We start from the raw sequence: 18,288 nt of genomic DNA, 5'->3' as shown, positions 1-18,288 counted from the left end.
TTTTAGCAAAAAAACTTTATTATAAGTGAACCTCAAGGAACATATTAAAATAATAACGAAAATCCATGTCATGACCCCTTTAAAATGAAAACTGCATTTTCAAATATATCTGGATTAATGTGGATGTAGCCTAAAATGGTCAGAGTTCATTTAGAGCAAAGGGTGCCCAATTCTCCTGAAGGGTCGCCATCTTGGAGCTAAACTCCCCATCTCGGCTCGGCACGGCATGGCTCGCTTTACTTTCGGTTTGTTTTTCCATTGCGGTTAATACCGCTTCAAAGATTATAGATTATAGACTGATCGTATAGTTGCGCCGCCTCTACTGCCGTGGATCCGCTCCTAGTCTATCAACGAGTCTGCACTCAAGTTGATACAGTGTTCACATACAAGCCATCCTGAAACTAACAAAATCCATTTGTAACAATATGATCAACATGATCTGCAATGGAGCCGCACACACTTTCATTTTTCACCCACATCGTCTCTACTCACACTCTCTATCAACACAGCACTAGACTTGCCAGAAAAAGCAAAAACTACTAAAACTGCACTTAACATTAATAGGGATGCACAATATAGTGATACCATATTGGTTACTGGCCAATATTCTGTCGATACTGGATATATATTGGCCGATAGTGGAAATGCATGCTTATTTCCACTAATTTGAAATTAGATTACCTTTACAGTCATCTGAACTTAAGAACTGCATTTTACACCCCATTTCTGAGAACAGTACATAAACACAAGACATACAACCTTTACACAGGTGTGTGCATGTATTTTGTCCTACCTCAGTGTAAACTGCTCAGTGGCGGCAGCAGTATTCATTAGTACTTGAAATCCCACAGTCTGTCCCTGTTTAATTGGGCTGGGGGGTGCCAGAATCTCAACGTCTCCATCCAGTCTAAGTCGGTTTCTGGGCGCTTTGTTGTCCCCAGTGGCGAGAGTCACCGTCCCAATCCTCTGCATATCTCCTTCTTGCCCTACAGACTTTCCTTGCGCCCTACCGGCTATGCACTCTTTTCCCAGGGTCTCTGGGGAAAGGATGGAATAGTGCAACTCCACCGTGATGGGAACGTGTTCCTGTGTGCGTCTACGTGGTGGAGGAGCATTGAACCAGGTTGTAGGGATGTCAAGCTGGGCTACACAGATCCCCATGTTTCCCTCCAGTCGACAGGCAGTTGACACGGAACCTTCCCCTGGATCACGGATCCCGACGACACGGATACACGGGAGTAGTTCCGCAGGAGGATCCACATCCTCCCATCTGCGGCCTGCCAGGTAAAACAACACCTGTATTTGAGGTCGATCAACTCCTATCCTCCTGCTCACCAGGTGCGCTCTCACCTTCCAGCCCAGCGTCAGGTGTGTAGAGGTGTGGAAGGAACGTGGAAGCGCCCCCTGGAGGAGCTCTGGTGGTACTGGCGCCTCTGCAGTGAGGTTGCCATAGCTACAGTTGACCGACAACAGGGGAGCAGGGCCAGCATCGGGCAAGTAAAGAAAGAGAGGCTCACTGCGTGTCTGCAAGCTCCCGTTACGCATCACTTCCTGTGTGGCTTCCCGAAGAAAGAAGGATGACTCTGCACCTTGCAGTTGGCAGGACACTGGGAGGTACGTGGGCAAGGATGAGGAGAACCTGGGCACGAGATCACTACCTCCACCCCTGCTCTCACACACTGCGGAGACAAAGAGAAAGAGATTTATCTGTATGTTTATTTAATTTCAGAGACACTTCAGATGTTATTACAAGTCAAAATTGCTTTCTGTTATAATTTAAAGTGTCCCCTGGTTTTTGTTTTATCTCATTTAACAAGAGCATTTATTTACAGAGAAACAAATTAAATTAAGACCAAGGGTCTTTGGAAAGATAACTGTACAAGTGTGTGGAGAGAGTAAGTCAATGTTCTGAGTGCAACATTGACTGACGGTACAGTACAGCAAAAACAAAAAAAACAAAACAAAGAAAGATTCAGAGAGAAAACTGTTATATATGCACAGTCACACTACTATGTACACTACATTTTTTATGTAATTTATTTTTGTGATGACAGCTGAATTTTCAGCAGCCATTACTCCAGTCATCAGTCACATGATCCTTCAGAAATCATTCCAATATGTTGATTTGGTGCTCAAGCAACATTTTTTATTAATATAAACGTTGAAAATGGTCGTGCTGTCTAATATTTTTGTTAAAACCGTGATATTTTTTCAGGGTTCTTTGATGAATAGAACGTTTATTTGAATTAGAATTTTTTTGTAGCAATAAAAAAGAATTTACTGTCACTTTTATATACAAACACATTTTAAAAACTAGCAATAGCGATCTTAAAGGCAGATCAGTTGGCACAAGACCACCCAGAAACACAAGACCTTAAACTTTACTACTTGAGCTGAGCCGCAAATAACTACTCAGGACAGGAGCTGTGAAAATGACATCACAAAATGTGCTGACGGCACCACAAAAACGTGCACGAGCCTTAAAAAGTGCAGCAGCACAACAGGCATCAAGCAGGTTGTGTACTTCTTTGGTTGAGAAATGCCAATTTTTGCTTTTTTAAACAGCCTGCCTTTTCATTATCATATAAATACAAATGTTCATATAAATAAATAAAAGATCTAGCCTAAAGTATCAACACAGTGTGTTATTGTGAGAAAAAAATAACTGTTATATATCCATATACTGTGTGCTTGTATCATTACAACCCTACTCCAAAGTGACAATGCATTTATTTTATCATTATGCTGAACCCATGACCTTGGCATTACTAACATGCTTTACCAGCTGAAAGACAGGAATCATTTGTAGCCCCTCTGGCTCAGATTCACACAACTGCTTCCACCTCCACTGGACAGGATACGCCACTGCAGGGCCTCTTTGAGTGTGTGTCTGTTTGTGAGCGTCAGGGTGTAAAAACGATGGTGAAAAAGCATTTTTTGTGCTCAGGGATGACTTATTTGAACTCTTTTCAAAACATGACCCAAAAAGTCAACAAGTCATCACTTAAATTGAAATCTGTCATTTAGCGGACATTTTTATCCAACGCAAAAGGTCCCACAGGAGCAACTCAGGGCTAAATGCCTTGCTCAAGGGCAGAATGGTACTACAGCAGGACTGTGACCTCAGTAAAATCCCATCCCTGAACAACTGCAGGATCAGACACCAAACTGTTCAGCTGCAAGACCACAACTTTTCTCGACAACCGCTATCCAGGTGTTCCAGACCGAGGAGATGCAGTCTTAGGGGGCTTTCACACTGGCAGTTTAGTTCAAAACGGGGCACGGTTTGCATGAAAAATCACTAATGTGAAAGCTGTCATGCGAACCCGGGTGCGCACCGGAGTACCGAACCTGAGACTACCTGAAGGAGGTGGTCTGAGTTCGGTTGCACTATGTGCCGTAGTTCGCGTGAAAAATGAAAGCAACACAGACTCGGAATGCGCACTTGTTCGGAAGTAAAGTAACCTGCGCATGTGTTTTAGCCGATTATATTTACTAAAATAAAACACATGTAAGAGATGATAGTACTGATGATTTACCTTGGATTCGAGCAGGAGTGAGCCTGCAGTGTATTTGCGCTTTGCAAATGCAATCAGAGCAAATGAATGGTAATCAGCTGTCTCCTCAAAATAGTCTGTTTGCAAGCAGCGGAAAACCGTCTACATGCGACGCACATATAGTATACTCAAGTGTCGTTTACTCTGTTGCACACAATAGCACCAAATTAATAAAAAAAAAAACAATTTACTGACCCGCGTTCTGTTTTCTATTATGCGCCGTGCACGTCTGTGATGACGTAAGATGAACGCAAATGCACCATGGTTCGATGGAAATAAATTTGAGTGTGAAACCAGACCAACGCTGCGGGGGGCACCGGGAACAATCACGCCCGGGCTCGGACCGCGGCAAACGAGCCCAGTGTGAAAGCCCCCTTAGTAGCCAGAACTTTGAGTTGCAGCATAAAGTCTGAAAGGTCAGAAAGTTTGTACTAGCATACAATTAATTAGTAACGCTAGACATTTGATACACTTTGAAACACACACACAAAAAAAAAAAATCTGTAAAATTTATGGTTGCCTGTGCTTGCCAGAACTTTACTGTAAAAATATAGTAGAAACATTTTAGGATTTATGGATTTAAAGTTACAGTAAATTTTTTTCTTTCTTTTTTTTTAATGTATATTTCACTTACTGATATAATGTTAATATACCAACCTACTGAAGGACTAAAATATGTTTTGTACCTTCATAATATACTGACAACCACCAAAAAACAAGTATCTTTCCCACAAGCTGAGGTAAATACTAATAAATACAAGGTGCAAAGTGTCATGCACACAAATACAAAACACCATCAAAGTAACATGACATTAAAACAATGCAATAAACATTAATTTCCCAACGTAAGTTTGGGAACTTGTTAAAAAACTAAGAAAAAACTAAGTTATTTCAATTAAAAACCATCAAATGTGAAGTGTCAGACAGAGAGTTCTGGGAATGTCAATTTATTCAAGTTTTCACTATAAATTATTAGATGACTTGTCCTTTTTCGCTTCCAAAAATTTAAATTTGTAAATTTAACAGTATTTTAAAATGTCCTGTTAAGATTTATTACAGTTTCTTCACACTACACAGTATGGGAACTTACAGTTAACCAATTAACAGACTGTTACGTTACCATTTTTACTGCCTTTTATCTTTAAAATCATGTTTTACAGTATATGGTAGCCCTATATTGTGCACATAATATCAAACCAATATCTTTTAAACTTGTTTCCTGGCTAATTGAAATCTGTGTACCATAACTCCCACAAGTTGCATTCAAGTCATGCAATCTGATTGGTGCAAATAACATTTTTTTTTATTTATTTATTTTAGAAAAGGTATTTAGGCTACAGTCGAAAGCTCTACCACATCTGTGCTCACTCATGCTTAATTAAAGCATAGAGTCAATCCTTCACCTTTCTCTAAGGGTACCTCTATCATTGTAAAATCCCTCAGCACATGTTCGTATTTTCCGTTAAGTCTGTGATGGAGCTTATCAGATCACTCTGCCAATCAAATGTAAGACAGTCTGCCAAACAGACTGAGTGTGCCAAATGCTTCAATGAATCAGACCCTAAATTTACAGTTCTTTCGTGTTATAATTTTAGATCTGTACTGATAGAGCCAGTATAAAGCAAAAATGATCATCTAACAGACAAGCACACGCACATGCGCCGCATTTGCAGCATAAAGGCAGCTAAAGATGATTAAATGCAAGACCAAGCAGAATTCAATATGCAAATAAATGCAAAAAAAGACCAACTGTAATGCAAAAATTACAATGACATCACTGAGAGTTAGATGTTGAATTACAATATTGCAACACAATAGATTTTCAATTTTAATCTTAACCTCCTTACAATCTATAAAAAAATATTTCATGTGTGTGTATATATATATATATATATTTTTTTTTTTTTTTTTACTGCATAAATTAAAGATTAATTCTTATTAAAGTTACAAAAGCTATTCAGTCAAGAGCAGTGAGTGATTTCCTTGTCTTTGTTGTTTGATTAACATTAAAAACAGACAGCAGGAATATTAGGCTGCTGTCACTTTAAAACATAAGGCACTGATCCAATACGCTGATACTGTACACATGCTTTGTCTTTCTCTACTATTTACGTTCACTTAAGACATAACTGACTATGTTTACTAGGATACTCACCAAGACGGGCATGTTGACATAATTTTTCTGTGAATTTGTCCATTCAATCGCAAGACTCGAAAGAGAACTCAATATACTGTCTAAGATGCAGCTTTCCGTGTGCGCACTTCAGATGAGTGCACACAAATCTTTTCACATCGCATGCAACTTCTCATTCGCTTCTTCTTGCTCTTGAATGTTTGCAGTGGCAAGGCTTAAAAACGAGCAAATGTGTTTCATTTACACAGATTGCAACGTGTGCTGTTCAGGTCTCACCAGTGCTTGTGCGCTATCAGAACCCGGGTGATGACGGCGTAAATGACTGGTCATATTAGAGTATACGGCACTCACATTGAACAGAGCTTATAAAGAGTGACTGTTTTGTAGGGCTGGGACAATACATTGATTATCGATTCACGATACAATGAATCTGGATCGATTCTGATATTTTCCGAATGTATCGCAATTCGAATTGATTCTGAGCTCAGTTTTTATCAGCAATGACACTAAGTGCTTTAGAAACACACATACTCTGTTTGCTTCCGGTTCCTTTACACACACCACTTAAACCTAAAATAATCATTCATAAAGTTCGAAAGGTTGAAGCGAATTACAAGGGTGTTTGCAGTGGACTGTGTTTACATTAATCTTGCATCATAAAAGCATTCTGAACAGAGGTGCAAGTATATTTAACCACTTACATGACTCAGCCGAACGCACGAGCGCTGTCCAGCAGTCTTCTTCGTGAGCATTTGAGTGTGCCATCTGCTTTTAAAACTAAGCACAGAATCAATTCAAAAGAGAAAATATCAGGATCGATCCAGATTTATTGTATCATGAATCAAGAATCGATGTATTGTCCCAGGCCTACTGTTTTGTCCACGTCTTTTTGATCATCGCTGTTGTAACGTATTGGGAAGCCAGAATGTGTATCCATCGACAGAAACATACATTAGCGAAACCATGTTATATACTGTATGTGTCGACAGATTTGAGCTTAACTGCGTTGCAACTCCGCGCCGAACCGTGGGTGGAGAATGGTACGGTTGATTTTTTTAACAGAGAACTGTAAATATGTATCAGTCTGTATTTTAAGTGATTTGAACTGAAATAATCACAGACAATTGTGGACAAAATGAAGAAAAAGCAGAAAGAGGACTTTCAATGTAGTGCTGGCTTACAATAAATTTCTTCCCACATTTGTCTCTTTATCTTCATATAAGTTCAGAAAAACTTGATAGATCAGAAAACAGGAGAGCTAAACAATATCACACATTTTACACAGCAAAAGTTTCGACCTCAGCTCATTATAAACCAATATAAAATGATGTAATACACAATCCCAGTTTTTCAATCAGTTTTTTTCTTATTCTTGTATTTTTGTTTGTTTTCTCTCTTCTTTTTTTATAGTGATACAACAGATTTCGTGCTGATTCAGAGAGTCTCATTTGCATGTTTTGAAACAGTGACAGAATAGAGACCAACAGAAACTCAAGCAGCTGTCTGGAATAGAACCAGAGGTTTATTGTGTCACTTTATCTCTCACACACTCTCTCTCTCTTTCTCCTCAGGTAGCGGGAGTGAAGCATAGTAAAGGTGTGAAAATATAATGAAGATTTGGTATGGTGCTGCGTCTCACAACAAGAGTTTAAACACATAATAATCCCTTCAGAGAGAGATACACCTTCAGTGATTCATTTCAAATCAACACTGAGACAAAACACACGTGAGGCCTTGTGGACCCAGTGTCCACAAGGAAGAAAGGTTGGTGACGGGAAAGAGAATGAATGAATGAACAATACGACAAACAAAGGAATGGGTTCAATATGAGTTAATGAAGAAAATAAGATTCGGTCATCCATAACTAACTATGATTCTTGCTTTTTAAAAGAAACTGAGGGACTAGTCAAAGTTATTTTCTGTGGTAATTAACATTACGTTGCAAATAAAGCTTAAATTGTATAAAACCAGAACATTCATTTAATGCTATAATACAATATGAGTCTCTCATCAGGAAATTATAGATGAATAAAGTCCATTCTGTCACTTCTACCTCACCACCAGCGATCATGACATAATCACAGAGCCCCAGAGTACTGACACACACACAAAAAGAAAGAATTAAAAAGTGCAATGTTTTGTGGCGGCCCTGGGGAGCTGTGATACGGAGGTTGTACGCTATAAAGCACGTAGCTTCAGCAGATGGAGGCAGCATCGTCCCAAAAACAGCATCTCTCTGTGTCACAAGTTCGTTCTTTATGGCGCTCTCAGGGCTACAAAGAGGACCATAATTCTGAGCCCAAACACCTCCGCTCTGATTTGTTTCAGCCGCTGGTCCCAAGGCTGACGACACCCCACACATTTCTAACCTTTCACTTTCACTCCCTCTTTCTCAAGCCACTTTTCAAATGTCAAACATTTCTCACAAAGCTGAGGATTTCATTGCGGCAGGCGAGACAGCATCACCTAAAGCTTCAACTTATATATACAGCGTGAAGAGTTCAATATCTTTCCCTTGGGTTCTTGGAATTGTATTTCTTCCCATTTATTCCTGCCAATTTAACCTCCCATCAATTTCATTATGGCAGATAAAGTGACACGCGATAAATCCTATGGTAACTCTTCCATTTTTATCCGAGGTTTTATCCCAACCATGACACGTGACATATTTGACAGTCTCGCCTAGCCAGACTATGGAGTTGTTCATATTGCAGTTTGTTCTGGTCAAAAATAGGTTACTTAAGTCACTTTCCACCATCGGGCCGAATGGCTCTAAGAAGAGTAAGGAACGGTTCCAGTTGTATTTCAACTTGAGCCTGGTATGGCACGGCACGATTACAAACAGTTCTCAGACCAGAATTCTGTGCTGGAACAATGCATGTAGTGATGTCGCAACTCTGGATTGGTCACTTGTCTGTTGCCTGGCTACCAGTTTCTCTGTAGCTGGCTAAGCGTGCTGTTTGAGCAACGTAAACACAAATTAATAATAAAAATATAAGAAACATATGATAATCCTCCATAACGGTCTGTAAACTCTTGCGTTACCCAAGGCAACAACTGGCGCATTTGTAGTTTGTATTAAATTCGAAAGATGACCATTATCAGCCCCACAGTAGAAAATGAAACCATATTTGTACTGGCTGGGCTGGATCGGCACGGAATGGAAGGGTTAAGCAAAGAGAATTGCTTGGCTTGATAGTGGACGGTAGCTTTAGACAAGAAGAGACCCGACTAATATTTAAAGTAACCAACCACAGTTTGTTTTGTGTTACAAGTAGTTTAGGAGTGGGTTTTATACCTCAATATATACAAGTGTGAAAGAAAGAAATACAAACAGTTTTACAGAAAAAAATGTGTAAAGATCACAGAATTTTGCCAGATCCCAACCACTGTAAAACAACATTGGTGAAAAAAATAAATCTAAGATGGCATGCAAAATGAGAGAAACTTTGATTAGATTTATAATAAAATACATATAATAATTCCTAAATTGTATAGATAAACTGACTGACCCAAACTTGTGTTGTATGTATATTTACACTATATTATATTTGGGGTCAGTAAGATTTTATTTTTATTTGAAAGTAATTAATACATTTATTCAGCAAAGATGCATTAAATTGATCAAAAGTGACAGTAAAGACTTTTTGTAAAGACTCTTTTGAACTTTCTATTTATCACAGAATCCTGAAAAAAATGCATCACGGTTTCTACAAAAATATTAAGCAGCACAACTGTTTTCAACACTGATAATAATAAAAATAAGAAGAAATGTTACTTGAACACTAAAGCAGCATATTAGAATGATTTCTAAAGGATCATGTGACACTGAAGCCTGGAGTAACGGTTGCTGAAAATTCAGCTTTGCTATCACAGGGAAAAAAAGACATTTTAAATATTAAAATGCACGTTTTTTTTTTTTTAAATTGTAAAAATATTTCACAATATTTTACTGTACTTTTGAACAAACAAATGCAGCCTTGGTTAGCAAAAGAACATTAAAAAAATTTTTTTTTTTAAAAATCAAACTTTTGAATGGTAGTGCAGAGTTTGCAAACTACAAACAAAGCCTGCTGTGAGATGAAAGCTGCTAGGCAGTAGATCCTGTCCACTTTTTAAGTCTCCTTAGCCCCTTCATTGGCCCTACATTTATTTATATGCTGTAGGCTGTAGCAAATGACTCCTAAAAACTAAACAACATTCCAGATCCTGGATGAGACCAGAGATGGCACAAGAACATTGGTAAGCATACAGCCATATTCAGGGACCTCAGGGCATTCAAATAAAGAGGCTGAAGAACCTAAGTATGTGTGTGGATATTATTTGGGCAGTAATGGAGTTGACGGATCATATGGTATTTTACGCCTGGATAAAAGAATTCTCCTCTGGCGTTTGTCCTCTGGCCCCTCATGGCAAGAGCAGCTGCTTCGTTCTGCTTCCAAAAACCGTGACCTTGTAGCAAGTGCACATTTACAAATACTCTCAAACTTTCTGACTTTTGCTATCTCACTCACACACACACACACACGCTCGCTCAAAGTCGATCTCACTCTGTATCAAATTCAGACACACCAACATTCACTCTGACATCACAGAGTTACTCAGGAGAGCAAAAAAAAAAAAAAAAATGAATGATTTATAACCCAGTCCAAGACATAATTTGGAATACACTCCTTCAAACACACACACACTCTCTGAAATGCACAACCCTGCAGGAAGCTCTTCAGGTTAATCGGCTTCCTGCCTCCCACTAAGCACTAAAACTATTCGCCACATGGTTGCCCCAATAAACTCTGACCTTTGCCATAAACGACAAATGATCCATCACCAAGCTTCTCTCCAGTTTTGTCTCTATCTATCTTTCTATCTATCCATCTTGCCTTTCCTCGTTCCAACCTTTTTCATATTTTCACTACCTGGTGCATATGTGCTTTTATATTACTCTATATATATTTTAGAGAGAGAAAGTAATAGAGAAAGTTAGCGAGAAAGCGATACAGGGCCTGGATTTCGTTTCAGAAAACTGGTGGGAATTCCCCCTTTTTAGATTTTTTATTTTTCTGGTAAAAATTACATTTTTCTCACTTAAATGTTTGTTCAATCAATGTATTTGTGTTTTTACAATGGGGTACAAGGGGGTTGCACACTAGCTTACACACAGCATAAGGAAGCTTGATTTCAAAGTAAACAGTTGGTAATAACACAAGAACAAATAAATTACAAGCAGTAGCCCAAATAAATACAATAGAATAAAAAGATACAAATTAAATAAACAGTGCTTTAAGTTTCTCAGGTAGGTCTAACAGTTGTATTCAGGTAAGAAATACTACAGAAATTAAATAAAGCAATCAAATGTAAAATAACACTGGATAGTTTGCAATAAATACAGATAAATCCTTACAATTAAAGTTACAAAAATTAGTGAGTGATTTTCTCTGTCTTTTGTTGTTTGGTTAACATAATGACACTGCTGTCACTTTAAGAGCTAATGAACGGATCCAATATACTGATACATTCTCAACTGTTTACGTTCACTTAAAGGTGGGGTATCCATTTTTTCAACTACACTGTTTGGAAGTTAGTCGGGCCGATACCAACAGCAAACGTCTAACCAATCAGCATTTGGGGGTGTATGACGGTCGTGGAGACAGAATGAGCAAGAGGGAGATTTGAGAAAAAAAAAAAAAAAAAAAAATGCAGAAAGAGAAATGATGAGACAACACAAAAGAGCTCAAAAGAATATCACTGAAATGATGGTTTATGACTGGGCAAGTGCTTTAGAAGCTGCATTAATATTAGAAAAGCTTTCCAGCGCTGGAGAGAGCTAAGCGGGAAGGCCTGAAAACATTTCAAATAACGTTATTTTAACGCGAAGGCTGCTTTGAACCCGCTTTTCATGTGAGTAACACTGGGTTTGAGTGTCATGATTGTCTGGGGCTGCTGTGCTATTGGCGAATAACAACAAACTCTTGTTTGTATTTACTCGTGTGTACTGTACATTCATTTTTTGTGCTTCCTTGTCGTTCGTTCATCAACTGCGCTTTATTTTTCGTGAAGCATTTTGTTGCGCATCAGTTGTGATAAACAGACATCTCTCGCATTGCAAATGCGGTGCTTAGCGTCATTGATAGTGCACTCGCCTCGCATGCCAGAAGTGGACGGGTCGGGGTTCGAGACCGACTAGGAGCAGGGTGGTTAGGTTTGTAGTATGAGTTTTGGAGGTGGAGCAATGAAGAGAGGGGTGGGTTTGTTTGGGTTGATTTCAAATATGAACAATGTCCAACAGCATTGTTGAAAAAAATGGATACCCCACCTTTAAGACATATCCGACTGTGTTTATGAAGATATTTAAAAAGAAGAGCATTTTAACATCATTTTTGTGTGTATTTGACTGTTTAAGTGCAATAAGCTGCGAAAAAGAACTTACTGTCTATCAGAGAACGCGCGAGTACAGAATGGCTTAAAATGTCTTGCATGTTAAACCTGGCAAGACTTAAAAAGAGGTGAAAATGATAAACTTTAGTGACGATGCAACACTGGACCGATTGGGCAAGTGAAACTCTCTTGTATCGCTGCGTGCAGCTCGCTTGTAGTGCAGATGCGATGTGAAGCTATTTGCGCATTTTGAGAGGACATGGTAGCACTGAATCACTCACGCTGTTTGTGAAATTACATTACTGGTTTGATAATCTGAGTGGCTTAATTTAGTCATTCAACCTACATGCTACAGAATAAATGTTTGAGGGAATTTCCCGCATTATAGTGGGGAACCTGTAGGAATGAGTAAAATTATGAGCAATACCCGCAATCTATAGCAAGCATAAAAAGCAGTATTACCAACCCCAATCTTTTGAATGATATATATCTATTTGTATGAACAAAAAATTAAAAAATTAAAAAAAACTGGCACATAAGGCGACCTTTGCCAACAAGCTCCAAAAAATAAAAAAATAACACCAAGATGATGTCACCTTTGAGAGGTGAAAGACACTGGCATGGACCGGCTGGTCAGTTTGGCATAGGGAACCATGGCAACAAAACTAGAAACCTGGGGATTTGAACACTGTAGTCAGACATGACAAAGCCGAACTGCCACACTCCCTTCTGGTGTCCAAACCGACCATATGTAAATGACACCTATGAGAACAAAGAAAGCAGATCCAATTAAAGACAAGAGGGAGGAAAGGGTAGGAAACAAAGGGGGAAAAAATATCATTATAGCACTGAATACCATGTTGAATTCGATGTGTGTAGCCAAGAGAGGCAGAGGTGTGTGTGAAGTGTATACTGACTTTGATCGTCACCACCTTGCGCAAATTGATTTGGCCCTAATTGAACATTTTAAGAATCGATTAAAATGTGCTGTGCAAACACACTTAGAGAGATCCATCAGATTCTGAGCTGGCTAAAGCAGAAATTTACACTCAGTGACTGGAGCTAGAGCCAACATTGGCACACTCCTGCCATCCGGGCTTTTAGTGAACGATAGAGAACGAGAGTGAGCAAATTTGAGTCAGTATCATAAATAAAACAACCTGATGAAGGAGTAAATTTATGTAGGCCTCATCATAGGTGCCGGAACCGGAGGGCCACACTTTTAGCCCACTCACCCGAAATCAGTGGAATGATATTAAAATATGTACTTCTGTTGGCTTTTATTAAAAGCACATTCTTTGCATAGATTTTAATAACAACAGATTAAGTACTGATACTTAAAATAAGCACGTTTTGGTCCCTGAACTCAAATTACTGATGTGCATAATATATATCCACTAATCTAAAAAGCATATATAAAAGTTGACTATAAAAGTTCTGCATTTTAAAAGAAAAGAAATTGCTAGGCTCAATTTCCAAATTAATATATTTTAATGATTTGGGATAAAGTGTGCTTACAAATATAATAATAATAGTTATAAATATAACAATAATTGTCATTGATTGAACCTAAATATTATTACTAGTAGTAGTATTAGAAGTAGTATTATTACTATTAATACTACTACTACTTATAACAATAATAATATTCATAAGTTTAGTATTCACAGTGTTATGATGTCCCAAAAAAATACAAATACAAAACGCACGCCCGCAACACTACCATTATGCCACATGCTCTAAACATTAGTACTTCCAGATAAAATCAGACATCAAAAAGACATCTTGTACCTGTGTTATCAAAGTAAAAAACACTTTTTGAGTGTTTCATGTACGTATACATTCTGAGGCTAATAGTTGAAAATTTCATCTAACTTTACTAACTCTCAGGATACAGGAATTGAAAAGGCCTCATACAGTGAAAGAGAGAGAAAGTGTAAGAAAAAGTGTGAGCAATTTGCTTGAGGATCTATAACACTGCTCTCTCTTGGGTATCTCAGACTGTGCACATGTAAGTCTGAAACCCCATTCCCACCAAAGGTGTGAAAAAGCAATTTAAAATGGCCGCCGCCCACTGATATGGGATGGTACCACCAGGGTGGCGCTTAACCAAAACACACAGCCGGGGGTGATACAGACGAGCGAAATACACTAGACAGCACTGAGCATTACGCCACCAGCTGCCTTCTGTGCCAATGAAATTCCCTAATTCTACTGAAAAATACATAACATCTGAAAAACCTTTCCTCCGCTTCCCTCAACTGCCCTAAACACACATACACTTCCTCCGTCACATAAAACACTTTATGCCTTTGGTAATTGCCATGTTTCACCAGATTTTACTGTACATTGTACAAGTATCAATAGTGTATGTGGTGCAAATGGAAATAAAATTCATTTCAAATCAAACATTAATATTATTAATATTAACAAAATTTAATGCAACATTAATGAAAATAATGTTTTTTTTCAAGGTTGAGAGCATATCATGCAACTGTTTCATGTTGTCATTCAATTTAAACACTTCTAATGACATCAACAGCAACTGGAAAGTGTTTTCTTCTAAATGCACGGCACAAAAGTTTAGGGTCGGTAAGATTTTTTTATATTTTTGAATGAAGTTTCTTATGCTCACAAAGGCTGCATTTATTTGGTCAAAAATACAGTAAAACAGTAATGTGAAATATAACAATATAACAAATATAACAATTTAAAATAACTTTGATTTTAATATTTAAAATGTAATTTATTCCTGTGATGAAAAGCTGAATTTTCAGCATCACTCTAGTCTTCAGTGTCATGATCCTTCAGAAATTATTCTAATAGAATATTCTAATAGAAATAGATAAAGTCTTTACAATCACTTTTGATGAATTTAATGCATCCTTCCTGAATAAAAATATGTTGTTGTTTTTTTTTCACAACAAAAAATCTTACCCAAACTTTGGAATGGTAGTTTAGTTAATTGCATTTAATTATTGAATTCTGTCTGTGACCCTATCAGAACAGCCCCTACTAATGGAGAACCACTGCTTTAAAAAATTAGCAATGCCCTTTTGAAGTACATGTAAACAAAAAGTGGCAAATTATTCTAATTTTATACAATGATGCATCAAAGTATCAAATTCACTCTCTTTGCATTAAAACAACAGTACAGAGGGTGTGTGTCAGCGTGATAGTTGGCGTCCCAGTCATAGAGCCAGAGGCAGCTGATTCATAAGTGATCATAACAGACATCTAAATCAAGCAGCTTTGGGCTTTCATTGTCCTTTAGCGGATCAGCGAAGTGAGAGAGACAATAAGAGAGAATGATATGCTGCCAGTATATTTAGTGTTGTTATAATCTTTACAGTAATTACACGAGACGGTGTAATCTTGCCATAATGAATATAATTAGAATGTACAGCGCTCTATAAGCTCAACACAGACTGCCAACATTGGGCTGTCACTGTTGAGCCAATGAAGGCCATTAAAGACCTCCAGACTGCAAAAAAAAAAAAAATGCACAAGCATGTCCAATCGTTCCTGTGTAACATTTGATTTAGAGGGACGCCTGTTATTGTTTTTCACACAACAGTTTTCCTGACTCATTACAGATGATGAAAGCAGCTGACACAGACACAAGGGGGTTCTCCTTATAACTGTACTCTGTTGCTTCAAAATCTAAACACTAACACAGTCACACACTGCCAAAAAGCAGGTGAAAGAGAGGTCAGACACTCCAGATGAATGAATCATCTCAAATGCATCTCAAATTAGTGGTTCCCTCTTTTTTTTTTTTCACATATCCAGGGGGAGCAATTGTTCTGTTCCAAAAATGTAGTAAGCTAAATAAGGAGGCTATATTTTAAGGTATCACAAGCGTGGCACCAAAGGTAAGCAACCTAACTATTCTGCCTCCTAAAACACCTCATTTTGGCCAAATTTGTGATAAAAAAAATAGTTCAGTATCATTCAGATGTATTATTTTACCCAACATTTGTGACCAATGAATTTCCAGTGACCTTTCCATTTATTACCACTACTTGACAAATAATTTTATAGAGATTGTTGGAGCGGATTTCCATTTGTGTGTCATCATACTCTGAACCAGTTTTAGAGTACAAATGTCTCTAATAAGTAAAAAAAAAAAAACACTGAGATTTGAATGTGACTAAACAGAAGAATTGCTGAAAGAGCAAAAACAAAGGTTACTATAAACTGTTTAAATGCAATAAACCATTCTGGTATCAGTAAGATTTTATTGTGTTTGATTTCCAAATGAAAATTAATACTTTTATTCAGCAAGGATGCATTAAATCGATCAGACGTGAAAGTAAAGACATTTATAACATTACAAAAGATTAATTTTGCTAAAAAAAAAAAAAAAAAAAAAAAAAAGTTCTTTTAAACTTTTCTAATTTATTAAAAATCATGTAAAAACATTAAGCAGCACAACTGTTTTCAAAAATTATAATAATAAAAAATGTTTCTTGACCACAAAGTGTTCTGTTCCTACAGTGACTGTTTACAGATGCTGTACTTTAAGGTACATAAGTGTGGCTCCAAAGGTAAGAAACTGAGCTATAAACACCTCATATAACACCTCATTTTGGACAAATTTTTGTTGACAAAAACAGTACATTGCCATTAAGACATTATTTTCCCCAATATTTGTGTAAACTTTATGCTTATTAGAGTTTCACATTTAACTCTGTAACGTTACTTCGAGTTGAGTCTTTAGCACTGTCTGTGTGCTGTGCTGAGATGCTGTCTATGTAGAGCACTTTAAATTGGACACTTATGAGACTCACTTGAATTAGGATATAGGCAGCAGGCAGCTGGCAGCTGTAACAGAGCTAATGTGATCTCAAAGATGTCGCTGAAAGATTGTATACAATAAGGTATGATTATAGGGAATTTTGTTGCAGTTTTATCTTTCATTTATAGGGGCTTTTCTGTGTCAAAAAAAAAAACTTAAAGTAAAAATAAATAAATTTAAAAAAAAGGATCCAAAACTAACCAGACATCAGATGGACTGTGGAATTCTCCAGACATTCTGTAATAGAACTCTTAGAGGAGTTCTAATTCATGAGTGAGAACCCTCTGAGCAGAACCAGAGCTGAAACAGTCACTCTCTTTGGACTTTCTGTCTACTGTCACACTGTTCGTGCATGTGTGTTGAGAGGCAGAAGAGAAAAGTAAGCAGCTGTTTAAGTGTTGTGAGAGTTGTATGGCAACTTGCTTATCTAGTTTTACATCCTACAAGGATGACAGTAGATGTCGCCGACCATCACAGAGACTTCAGTTAAAATAAAGCCACAAATTCATTGGTTTAATAATCTGGCCATATTTAATAATTGCTATGATGTACAGTCTGTTCAACATGTTGTACTTTTGAACACCTGGCTCTTGATCGCTCAAGACAATGAAACATTGAAAATAATTATTTTTACAAATTTCCAGTGGGATTTGCAAATTCGTTTGCATCAAATTAAATATGGCTGTCAAAAGTCGATAGTGAAATTTTAAAAATTTAATTACACCTGCCTAACCGCAGTAGACTACCGGTAGAACCGGGTCAATCCAGTACCCACTGATAAACGGCTGCTTTCAAACGTCCCCATCTGTATTTGTATGAGTGCTGTGTCAAAGAATTCTATTTATAATGTGTTTTTGCAGCACTGTAGCCAATCACAGCCAATCACAGACAGTCTGTTGATTGCATGTAAATGCAATGGCCAACCAGAGGTGTTTAAGTTAGTCAGAATCTGCTCAAAAATTTAGTGAACATTTTTTACACAAAGTTTATAAACTATAAAGATGTATATTCACTAAACAAATTTTTTTAGTTTTCTGTGACTTTTAAAATTGAAATGAAATCCTCTTGCCCTGTTATTAATAAGGGAGTTATTCTGCCATTACTATTAACCCTATACATCCATTACCACTATCTATACATCTAGCCTGTATGTTTACATACAAAACCCACAATGTCCCAAGATAATTAATGATACTTTAAAGAATTTGCTCACTCTGTGTGACAGAATGACATCAATTCACAAATCTCCGTATCTAGATTGAATCTCCCTGCCAAGACATGATCAGGTGATGATAAATGGTCCAATTCAGTGCAGAAGAGATTTCAGGGTCCATTAAATTAATGGCCCCTGGAACAGCACCAGAATCTGATTGATATATGATAGAATTTTACAGAATGGTCTGACTCAAACTATATTCGAT

At 37.5% G+C, this 18,288-nt stretch overlaps 1 protein-coding gene across 3 annotated transcripts in view; it reads right to left on the bottom strand.

Moving 5' to 3' along the window:
- Positions 1–18,288, bottom strand: part of si:dkey-215k6.1 (transmembrane protein 132C) — a 215,763-nt gene that overhangs the window by 145,556 nt on the left and 51,919 nt on the right. For all 3 annotated transcript variants that reach the window (XM_051894969.1, XM_051894971.1, XM_051894970.1), the window contains one exon: positions 794–1,679. In XM_051894969.1, the coding sequence (XP_051750929.1) occupies positions 794–1,679 (886 nt within the window). The remainder of the gene's footprint in view (positions 1–793; positions 1,680–18,288) is intronic.

This window comes from Ctenopharyngodon idella, chromosome 5 (assembly GCF_019924925.1).
Source record: "Ctenopharyngodon idella isolate HZGC_01 chromosome 5, HZGC01, whole genome shotgun sequence".
Taxonomy (NCBI): domain Eukaryota; kingdom Metazoa; phylum Chordata; class Actinopteri; order Cypriniformes; family Xenocyprididae; genus Ctenopharyngodon; species Ctenopharyngodon idella.
This window is presented reverse-complemented; position numbering and strand designations above follow the sequence as displayed.